The following is a 12,294-nucleotide window of genomic DNA, read 5'->3' as shown; positions in this document are numbered from 1 at the left end:
ATGATACATATACAGACACGCGTTATTTCTTCTTTTTTATGCCTAAATAATTTTACTTTCCTTGAAAGGTAAAAAATTAGTTCATTTCAATTATAAAAAAAAAATACGTGTACATAATGAATTGTTTACTTAATTTATTTACTATTTTACTTACCAAGCGATGATCCTATTTTTTTATGAGAAAAAAGGACTATGCTAAAATTGTTTGTCAAGTTCAGCTAAAGCAAGGTAGCTAGTATTGCACTTGCCCACTTTTACATAATGTAAAATAATGTAAGCTTTTACATAATAAAAGCTGGTATATGTAATATAAGTTTTTACTATTATAGAAACTAGTTTTAATAATATTTAAAATAATGCATTACAAAAACTAATTTTTGTAATGTATTAAAATATAACTACGTCGCAAAAATTAAAAAAGGGGGTGCAATGGTGAAAAAAAGAGATGTTTAGAGAATATGGAAAACAAAGAGAAAAAAATTGAGAATAAATAGGTTGTGAGTAGCAAGACCCTCTAAATCTGTATTGTGATGTACTTCATTGAGATTCATTAATTTGTATTGTGATGTACTTCATTGACATTCATTAATTAGATTAAATGATTTATTTGTTGATTTATTTTATCTTTTTTTTTTCAATTTGATCCTTTGTCTTTTAGAGAATTCAATTTAATTTTTTGTTTTATTTTTTTTTCAATTTAATGTTTTATCTTTTAAAAAGTTTAATTTGATCATTTATCTTATTTTTCTATCCATAAAAATTAAACACAATACTAGGGGTTTAAAACATTCATACCACCCTTTTCAACCAAGAACTAGACCCCCTTGATTAGTTTTTTGGTTTAATTTAATCTTTTATCTTAATATTTTTTTTGTTTAATTTGATCATTCAATCTATTTAAATTTGATATTGTTAATCATTTAAAAATGATTTTTTTATTTAGTTTCCTCACATTCTCCTCCACTTCATTTTTAACTAAAAAAATTAATTATTAAATAATTAATGGCGTTAATTTTAGATGGACTGAAGAATCAAAATGAACAATAAAATAAAAATAAATAATCAAAATAAACTTTTTAGAAGATAAAGGACTAAATCAAACTTTTTTGATTTAGTTTTCTTCCATTTTCCTCTATTTCATTTTTAACTTAAAAAAATATTCTTAAATGATTAAAATAAATTTTTAAAAAAATAAAGGACTAATCTGGAAAAAAAATAAGATAAAGGATCAAATTAAACTTTTTAAAAGATAAATGACTAAATTAAACTAAAAAATAAGATAAATAATCAAATAGGTGGTTTGACCCATTAGTTATTTTTATTTTTTAACATTTTAGGTTATTAATTATTTAAAACTTTGTATATTAATAATCTCCTTTTCATGACAAATCCAAGATTCTCATATTTTACTCAAAAATACATTTTTAAATTCTTTTATATAAATTTTAAGTATTTATACTTTTATATAGTTTTTTTTTTTACTTTAAATAAGAGAATTATATGTTGGATTTTTTTTTTCAAGATATATGATATTTATATTTTTTGTCAAAATATGAGACTTTTTATTTTATAAAGACTAATATAAAATAATTTTTTTATTAATAGACCAAAAAAGTTTAAACTTTAATTGTTTTACCTTTAAATTAGCCCTACATAATTAAGAGTGATCAAATTTCTTGATAAATATTAGTTATCAATTGAAATATAAGATATTATGCATTAATATTAAGATGAAAAAAAAATACAATTAAAATACTGCACGCCGGCAACAATGTTGATGTTAGTTTTTAAACTGCCGCATGCTTGTAATTAAAAAACTTAATGTCAAATTAAAACATTGCATGCTAATAATTAAAACAATGGATAATTTTATATATGCAGAAGTATTTTTTATTATAAAGTATAAATTTTATTGGTATAAAATAAACATTTATCTTACGTAATGTATAGACAAAAATAATAGTAGTAGAATTATTTTTTATTTTTAAAAATCAAACTTAAAATATTAGTGAAAGAAATTAAACATATACTCCTAAATTACTAATTAATAAGTATTTTTTTATCAATGCAAGGTGATAAGTATAAACTTCACTCTCATGTATTTAAAAAAAAAAAAAGATTAGAAAATTCGTACTTCAATTATAATTAGCATGACTTGCGTATTGTAGTTCCAAGCTACGAGTGTGATACTAAATATGAATAATCGTTGGTCCTACTAATATTGAATATGATTTTTTTAAAATAAAAGTTTGAATTTCAATCTTATAGATAAAAAAGTGGTCAATTAATAAGATTTTTTTAACTGAAATTAGTGACAAAATCAATAAATACTTTTTATCAATAATTATACCTCTTAAAAAATACCAGTGACTATTAAAGTTACGGGTCGCATTTTACTTTTTCTTGACATAGTACTTAATTATACCTCTAATTTTAATATACGAAAATGGAATAAAAAAGAGAGATCTGTAGATTGAGCTTACATAAATGAATAAAAAAAGATTGAGCTTACACAAGTTTGGGATAGTGAGAAGTATGCATCTCACATTTTTTTTAATTATGATTTTATTTGTATATTTTTCAAAATTATATTAATTTATTAGTTATATTTCAGTTCAAACAATGTATTGAAATTAATGATAATAAAAGTCTAAAAAAATAATTAAATGTATGATTTTAATTTAATAATTTAATCAATGTTATATAATTTGAGTACTATTTGATGCAAAACTGGGTGTTAAGAGATATTTTCTCCTTTTCTCTAAAAAAAAGTCAATATTTTTACTTTTAAATATAAACAGATTTTACTTTTAATTACAAACAAGAGATTATTTTTAAAATATTTTTTATTTAATTGAGATTTATACTTGATATCACATAAAGAGTAGATTAAAAAAAGTTAATCTTTTAACTAAGACTGACACAAACTATTTTTCTTAATAGAGGAAATAAGATTGACCAGCTGTAAACAGCGGCGCCGTTTATTCCCGTGGGATCGGCCCACTGCTATTTGTCGACATAGGATATTTTTCACTGTCAAATTATTATTTTTATACATTCAAATTCCATTGCCGTCCTTATATATACTAAACTAAGTTTAATCGTTTTCACTTTCAGTCACATATAATATTAAAATAATTAGTACTGTATACCTGTAACATAAAACAGTTTCAAATTGCAAATCATCATTTATAATAAATTTATTATATTTTATAATAATTATATTAAAAATTATACTATTAAAGAATTTAATTCAACTAATAGAATATGTATTAGTATTATAAAATTTTGCATATGATATTTAATTCTTATAATTAAAAAAATTAAAATTTTTACTAACAAAGACATGTGATTAGATAATAATGTAATTTTTTTTATATTAACAGGTTATTAAATTTTTTATTTTACATATAATTAAATTTTATGATAAATAAATACTTTTTCAATATATGATTATATTTTCTATTTATAAAAAAATGTTTAAATTGTGATATTAGACTGATTTTAACTATTGATAAAAAAATATTAAAATTTCATTTAAAAATAAAATAAGATAAATTGAAAGAATAAACAATTTAAATCAAGTACATGGATAAATATACAACAAAATGGTTAATTTTTGCTCGTTGCAAGTATACCACGTAAGTTTTAGAAAAGCAATTTCTAATAATTTCAACCCACCAAAATAACTTTTAAAATATAAATGACTAAAATAATAAGAATTTAAATGCTTATATTTTAAGAGTGTAAAATAGTTTTACATTATCATATAATTATAAATTATCATTTAAATTATTTTAAAATAATTATTTTAAAAGTTATGTCATACTTGAAAGAATGTGATCGGATGATTCCATAAAAAAATATAAATTTTTCAATGTATAACTTTTTTCCTTAAACAATGAGAATTTAATATTTATGTACTGATAAAACAATTTTATAATGTAAAATAATTTTATATTATTATTTAATCATAAATCACCGTTTAATTAAGATAATTATTTAAAAAATAAATAAATTTATCATATACAATAAATTGTGATTAGATAACAATTTTTACACTTTCAATGCATTATTTTTTCCCAAACAATAAAATGCAAAAGCTTAATTGAGCAAAATGGTATTTTAGTCTTAATTAGACATTCTCAATAGTTTTCCTCTTCTCTTGGTGCATTTGGCACACTACCTATACGGTTTGTTAGTTAAAAACTGGTGGTTGTTTTAAAAATCTTTTAAATTTACAACTAAAAGTTACTCCAAAGGAGCCTAAAATTTCTCTTTCAATAATCTCAAATTACCTTTCCTTTTTTCTTTGTTTATATACTTGATTTTTTTAACTGTTTATCCCTTTTAATTTATATATTTTTAATTTCTATCTATAAATTTAGTTTTCATATATTTTTTTTATCAATAAGTAAAAATAACTTTATATTACAATTTAAATTGCCTACTATAAAACTAAAACTATAATTTAAGTATATTCATTTATCACACTTTTCTATAATGATATGATTTACATATTTAAAATATTTATTTATTATAAATTTTATTTATATAATACCTGTCTAATTAATTGGAAGTAAAATTTAATAATTATAATAATAAATATTAAGCATGCCTGTTTATTTAAATTTTAATATAAATAGAGATATTACTTGTCACCTTGCAGGGTAAAAGTAACGGAGTTTTATTTGCTTGGTTACTGTGATATTGTGCATTTTCTCGTCTAGTTTTCTTCAGCATTCAACAAACCTCTTCACCCTCTCTATCTTCCAATCCCATTTTTCATTCCCTGTCGTCTTTCTTTGCTTTCTCATCCTTTTCCTTTTCCCAAGGTTCGTTTTTTTTTTCATTTTTTTTTTGCTATTTTTTTCTTCTATTTCTCTCTTCTCTTTCTTCCAATTTTTATTTTTAATTGATTTTTCCCCTTTTGGGTGATCGGGGATTTTTGTGTCTGGATATTGGTTTAGGGTTTTTTCTTCAGTGATCATTGGTGTGCATGTTTCAAGTTTGATGTGTTGGCAGTGGAAATCAAAGGTTCTTTTTGTGTTATTGGATGCAAAAGTTTCAACTTTTAGTCTTTGTGATTTCATGTTAAACAAGCATTTGTAATGGGTCTAATGGTGGATGATATCCCCTTTTTTTTTTTTTTTTTTTTCTCTCTTGTGGGTTTATGGGTTCGATTGAGTGTTTTCTGGAGTATGTGGACAACTGGGTTGATGTGAAGCCCTGATCTAATAAGATATTTTTAGGGTGAATTTGATGAATGATGGCTTTATACTTTTAGTTTTCAATATTTCCATGATGAATTGTGTTTCATTAGTTAGATAAAAAGAGCATCATTTAATCATATTAATATTTTCGCTCCTTGTATAAAGTTCATTGTTTTTTATCAAACTATGTTCTGCAACACACACATATGAAAGCATTTATTTAGTTTGACTATTATTTTTTGTCCATTTTCAGCAATTGTACTCTTTAGGGGCATAATACACGTAAAGCAAGTTGGTTTCTGGAGTAGTTAGAGTTACATGTGTTTTGCAGGCACATGGCAATATATGAACTGGATCCCGATGTTGTTCGCTGGGGTCTTCATCTCCTAGATGATTGCACACTTTCCCACCATTATTCGCCTAGTATTGTAACTCAATATGATCCTGATTTAAGTCAAGTTGAATATGTTACAGAAGGCTTTTGTCAGCATCAGTATGTGGATAGTGACGAGGCTGTTGCACAAGCTTATCAAGAAGAATTATGGCAACTTGATTCCATGGTAGCTTCTGGGATATCCAATTTTGAGAATGAAGGAATGCAAGGATCTGTTTATACACAAGATTGGCCTCAGTCTTCAAATGGAAATGATAACTTAGGTACGGAGTTGCATTCTGTATTAGTTTTTTGTGATGTTTTGTTTATTTTATTTTACTTTTGTGTAATGGATTTTTTTAAATTGTCATGATAAATTATCAACAACATGTAGGCAATGAATCTTGCCAGAACTCTGTAGGTGAGTCCTATAATATGAAAGAAGTGGGGAATTATGGTCCAACTCCAAGTGAAAGAAAAAATGACGTGCATGAAAATGATGTTTGTGGTTCGTCTTCTGGATCAGTAGAGGTACCTGCTACTGCTACTAGTGATGACTTCTGGGATTCATTGGAAATATCGGATGAATCTCTTGATGGTGAAGTTGGCAAAAGATTAAACCAGATGGTTCCCATTCCTGTAAGTGTAGCTTTAGTGCAGCCACTTTATTTTTTTTTAAAGTCATCATGTGTCATCTTTTACTATAATTTCCTATTGTATTAGTCGCCATTTGATTTGTGTATTCTTTTGGATGATTTCTGGTAAATTTCATGGACAGAATTTTATTGTGTAAAATTTAAATGATGATCTTTTAACTCAATAAGACTTGCAGAAAAAAAAATCTTGATAGAAATGTAGGAACCGGATTGGTACTAATTAATGCTCAGATCTAGAGAAACAAAGTTCAATGTAGATCAATTATGTGCCTCATTATACACTAATATAAAACTTGAGGCTAGAGCTTTATAATTACAATTTATATACTGAAGACCAGGGTAATCAATTGTGTGCTATCACGCCACAATTGTGGGGTGACGGAGCGGAGTGCCCCCCTCCCTCCTGAGGCACTCGTTTTGTAGTGCCTGGCTGTTGTGGCCATCATTGCAGAAAATAACAGCAATTTGCGGCTACTCCTCTGTTTGCACCATTGCTGGACAGGCTATGCGACCTGTGCCATCATCAGACAGCCTTTGTTCTGCGTCTTTTCTAGAATTTCCAGTGAGGCAAAATTGTTGGGTGAAGAGGAGGAGAGGGGCGGCTGATGGGGGAAAGAGGCTAGGTTTTTCTTTCTTGGGTGAGGGGGTGACTAATGATGGGAGATACTAGAAAGAGGCTAAGTTTTTTTTGGTTTATTGGGTGATAATGGGTGTTGGGCATGCACCTCAAATTGGGTCACTCTTCACCCTATTCAGTACTCTGATATTTAAATATTAATACATAATTTATATAGCATTTAATAATATATAAATATATAAATAAAAAATGTAATAATTAAATAGAATAACTATAGTTAAGATTAGTGGCTATCCCACTATCTCACTATTTTGTGGGTGGTAGCTCTGTGCCACTATACATATGAATTTCTAATTTAAGCAATATTACAGTATAGATATGAATTTCTAATTTAAGCAACAATTCATTCACTTACTTTTCTTGTTCATGTTTGCAGCATGTTCCTAAAACCAATGAAAAAATACCATCTGATGACGAAGAAATATCAGATCATCAAAGACTTCTAGACAGGTCTTCATTTACTTCTCTTGTTCATGTTTTATATTTGTTGGCTTGAGTGGTTTTGCAGATATTAGTATAATTCTGCACTACCGCAATAAAAAACTGTCTTACTTCCCCCCCCCCCCCCTCCCCCCCTAAAGATTCTTACTATTTTGCTAGTTTGACGGGGGGGTGTATTTCTTATTGGAAACTAACCACTAAGCCCCACCTCTTACATTCATTCAATCACTCTTTTAAGAAATTTTAAAAAATTGTATTTTTTTTTCTTCCTTTTTAAAAAACAAAGTATTTTTTATTGAGAAGTAGAAGTGAGGTGAGGATAATTCATCCCCAAGAGTTGAAAATAAAAAGTAATGGAGAAGCAGAAAACTAGGAATATAGCAATGTTTCCAAATCCCTTTGCATAGATGGTTGCTCCATTAATACATTGGGCAGAGCTTCTCTAGAGAAGAGTAGAGCGAACAGCTATCAAATTATCCCATGTGTCTGAGTAGAGTGTCACACCTGGTTTCTGAATAACTTGGTGCCTTCGTGATGAAGCTTCTGAATAACTTGGTACCTTCATGACCTAGTTTATATAGGAAATTGCTATTTTAGCTTCCAAAGCAATATTTTTAGAGACAAAACTTTCCAGAACTAAACCCCTTTATTTTTCCTTGCATTTAAATTACAACAAAATGTATGTCTTATCTATGTCTTTTTTGTTGTTGAGCATTTATCTCAATTTAGGAATTTGGTCTTTCTTAGATTGCAGTTATATGATCTGATTGAATGCAAGGTTCAAGGAGATGGTAACTGCCAGGTTAGTTATTTCTAAGTTTAGTAGAGTAGTGGTTGGATTTTGTTAGAAAATTTATTATGACTTGGTGGAAATTTGACAAATTTGCAGTTATATAACTAAATATTTTAGTTTTTCTTAATCTTTTTTGTTATGAACACTGCTAACCTTGTCAGTGAATCACCGAAAATTTCATGATCATTAAATAGTACTCTTCAATAGAAACTGTGCCTTATTGGTGTCATATTATTTCAGTTTCGTTCTTTATCAGATCAACTCTATCGTTCTCCGGACCACCACAAATTTGTGCGGGAGCAAATTATTCAACAGGTTCATTGCTGTACATCCTATTTCCTGTTGAGTGGACTGCCTTATGTTCATTGGTATTGATACATTGCTTTTTGCTGTCTTGTGTCAGCTCAAATATTACCCAGATCTGTATGCTGGTTATGTTCCCTTGGCGTATAGTGACTATTTGAGAAATATGAGCAAGTATGTGCATATCTCTCATTATGCTATGTTATTTCTCATCATGTGGCTTTATTTTATGTCCTTTGTGTTCACTGCTAGCTTTTTGTGTGGATGTACCAGAAGTGGCGAATGGGGTGATCATGTCACATTGCAGGCTGCTGCAGATTGGGTATGAGGAAATAAACAGTTTTCATTCTATTTTTTCCTTGTATATAATACTTTTCCTTTTTTATTGGCTATGTTGCTTAGTGCCTTTGCAAATGTAATTGAGATTTCAAAGTGGAAAATATTTATCGTTTTGATTCCCATGGATGCTTATTCCCTTGATTTGCATCTGAAGAATGTTTTGGATCTTTTACAGACTATTTTGAAGTTACTTAAATTTTTTATCTGGATTTTAAATTGATCATATAATAGTTAAAGAAATTCCTGTGGGTTTTTAGGCATTTTTTTTCTTAATCACAAAATATCCTTTTACTTAATCACTAATTTATCCAAAATTTTAAATGATTAGATTTATAGTAAAAACTAACGTACCCCAGTGCCCGAAGGCTCCTCACTGTGCGAAGTTATGGGGGAGTGTCATTGTATGCAGCCTTACCCTTGCATATGCAAAGAGGCTATTTCCGGATTCGAACTCATGACCAATCGGTCACCAAGGCACAAATTTACCGTTGTGCCAGGGCTCTCCCTCAAATGATTAGAATTATAATCTTTATATTTAATAAAAAGTTGTTTGGGGCTTTAAAAACTGTTATAGGCTGCTAGCATCAAATAGGTTAGGAGCCAGGAGAGCTTTGTCCCTTTAATGAGTCCCACCCAGCTTGACTGAAATGAGTCACGGTACAAGGTGGCTTCTGGATACGGAAGGTCTTGAACTAAAGAGAGAAGAGGTAGGAATTATGGATAAATTGAGTATCCCAAGGGTAGGATTTTAACAGTGTATCTTACATTTGAAGTGGTGAATAAAATCTGATAACATTGCATTTTTGTTGATGTAAAATCCTCATTTAATTTTGTGACTGAAATGGTCATTTCTCATGTTCTTTCAGTATGGCGTCAAAATTTTTGTTATTACGTCTTTTAAGGATACATGTTACATCGAGATTCTTCCACAGATACAGAAGTCTGAAAGAGGTAAGATTGTATTAGTACTTGTTAAGTTTATATATGTGTGCACGTGTGTGCATGTGAATGATGTTTTAGATTATAAATGAACTTCTTGGTGGTTACTTATACTTTTATCATTGAGAAAGATCAAAAATACAAAATAATTGTATACGAGAAGATATTGGTGTAGCATTAATTAAGAAAAAAAATGACAAAAATGGTTACAGTGTTTTAGACACGCACAAAGAAGGCCACTAGAAGCTCTGATGTGGAGAGTTGATTACATGGTTTTTAGTCATGTTAAAAGGGGGGAGAGACCAAGAAGGGCATTGGATGAATTTGTTAAGAGGAATCTAATGGTGAATAGTATCTTTGAAGATTTGGTCTTTAATTGAGCCGAATGGCGTTTTTGATCTATGTAAGCTGACTTCTCCTAGTGCAAATGAATGCCTATATATAGTATGTACTATGCAAATAAGCCGAAGGTATGTAGCTCTGTCAGACTGCTAGCAAAGGGTGGAAGAGAGTGATAGAATGATGAGAATATTTTGATGATGTAATTTTTAATTAAAAAAAGTTGTTTGATAAATTAATTAACTTATGGTTGCAAATTTTTTTATTTGCCAATGAATAGATGGTAGCAGTTTCACTTATTACATTAACATATGAAATAAGCAAATTCACGAATGGTAATATGTTGCATATGTATAGAAAAGTAAGGGCCCATTTATTTTCAGAAAAGGTTTTTTGTTTTCTTTTAATTACAAAATTGTATCCTTGTTTTCAATTTGTTTCTTATTTTCAAATATTTACACTGGAAGTAGTGAAAAACAACTTTTATTTGTTATTTTTTTTCCTGTTTCCTTTACAAATCTTTGAATACAGGAAACAAGTTGAAAACAAGCTGATAGTTTTGTAATTAAAAGTGAAAACAAAAAATGGAAACAGAAGTTAACCAACCCTAATTTTCAACTATGGTGCATAATCTAAGTACCAATAGTACTTTTAGTTCTGTTTCAGCAACATGCTAAGTTTGTGGCTCATGTGATTTCTGCAGTGATATTTCTGAGCTTTTGGGCAGAGGTGCATTACAACTCAATTTATCCAGAAGGAGGTAACATTTTTATCTTTTATAAGCTCTTAAACTGTAGACGGTTACAATTAATGTATTCCCACACCCAGTTTTGATAATGCTCCATTAAATCTCTTCTACTATGTCCTCCTGAAGGTTCAAAGTATTCCTCACATTATCATTTACTATTTATTATGCTATGAATCCTGTTTACCAATCTGTAGACATGTAGTTAGAGATCTCTCTAGCTAACAATTGGAATGAAAATTTTACCCCTCTTGTGAATACACACACTACTTGATTTTCCAAAGTGAAGCATGTGATGAGTTCACTGAGTTGCAGTTGGCTAACGAACCATATATGTTCATGCATTTGAATTCATTCATTTACTGGCCATTATTACAGCTTTATGTAATATTGCAATACCTGTTGAATTTTGAACCATCCTAAAATATCTCCTCAATATTTTATTACTGAGTTGGTTTCTTTGAACCATCCTTGATCTTTGGAAAGATAAAAGGAAGGCCAGAATCATTTATGAAAAATAAGGGAGAGAGAAAATAACTTTTAATTATAATTTTACCTGAAGAAATATTTTAGAGGCGGTTTCCTCATCTGTTTTTAAATCAGCATGGAATATAAAACACTAATTTTGCCTTTTGAATGTTGTTGGTGAAATTAAAGTTCTGTGTATCTTCATTTGATTGTTTCACATGTCATTCAGATTCAGAATTGCCCTCATCTCATACAAAGAAAAAGAAGAAATGGTGGAATTTTGCTGGCTAGGTTCAGTGTCAGTCATTGGATGCAACCAATCACTCTTCAGTCCATGATTATGATCGATCCATCGGCTGTGATTATTGAGCTTTTAATGTTTTAGTGTTGTTGCTAACACTAACTCTGCCTCCATTATTTCGTATATATTATTTTCTTTTTCTGTATAGTATTCTTTTGTATATATTATTTATTTATCCTATTTAAAACAAAACCGGTATGTAAAAAAAAAAAATCAGCCCGGAATAACAGTGATTAAAACCCTACTTTTTTTTATAGCTAGGTCTCAATCAAATGTATTTTTTATATTATTTGATTTTTTTAATGTTCAGAATATGACGATAACCTAGAAATTTTATTGAAAATGAGAAGCTAAAAAAATATTCCAGCCCAATTAGAATATCATAATTGACTTAAATATGCTATATAGAATGCCGAAAAAAATGTTAGTACTAATTATATTTTTCTGTTTTGTTTTGTTTTGATCCCTTACTAATTTTTTTTCCAGATTGGCATGTGATCATTTAATGGAAAAAAATGCATTGACTAACAAGGTATTTTTTTTAGAACATAAATGAGGAATTCAAGCCAAAAATAATCATTTTATTCTGTTAATTTATTACTTAGTATATTACATGACGATAGATCATGTCAAGAGATTTAAGTGATTTAAGTTAGTTGATATTTTAAATTTTCTAACACTATGATTCCTATCGATAAAAAAAAAAAACATTTAATAGATGATAGAAGGTTTGTGTCATTATGTCGT

General features: G+C 28.4%; 1 protein-coding gene across 4 annotated transcripts; it reads left to right on the top strand.

Moving 5' to 3' along the window:
• The first annotated feature begins 4,673 nt into the window (after nucleotides 1–4,673).
• On the top strand, nucleotides 4,674–11,890 carry LOC114369292. Of its 4 annotated transcripts, none has more exons than XM_028326494.1 (11): nucleotides 4,674–4,835; nucleotides 5,545–5,870; nucleotides 5,981–6,225; nucleotides 7,256–7,329; nucleotides 8,068–8,122; nucleotides 8,354–8,428; nucleotides 8,517–8,590; nucleotides 8,669–8,738; nucleotides 9,622–9,706; nucleotides 10,737–10,793; nucleotides 11,476–11,890. In XM_028326494.1, the coding sequence occupies exons 2-11, from the start codon at nucleotides 5,549–5,551 to the stop codon at nucleotides 11,535–11,537; spliced, it is 1,119 nt and encodes a 372-aa protein (XP_028182295.1). In that variant the 5' UTR covers nucleotides 4,674–4,835; nucleotides 5,545–5,548; the 3' UTR covers nucleotides 11,538–11,890. The 4 variants fall into 4 exon arrangements, with proteins under 4 accessions (XP_028182295.1, XP_028182297.1, XP_028182294.1 ...); XM_028326496.1 differs by having other exon boundaries at nucleotides 5,467–5,870; nucleotides 6,008–6,225; XM_028326493.1 differs by having other exon boundaries at nucleotides 5,467–5,870.
• The last annotated feature ends 404 nt before the right edge of the window (nucleotides 11,891–12,294 follow it).

Source organism: Glycine soja, chromosome 10 (genome assembly GCF_004193775.1).
Source record: "Glycine soja cultivar W05 chromosome 10, ASM419377v2, whole genome shotgun sequence".
Taxonomy (NCBI): domain Eukaryota; kingdom Viridiplantae; phylum Streptophyta; class Magnoliopsida; order Fabales; family Fabaceae; genus Glycine; species Glycine soja.
This window is presented reverse-complemented; position numbering and strand designations above follow the sequence as displayed.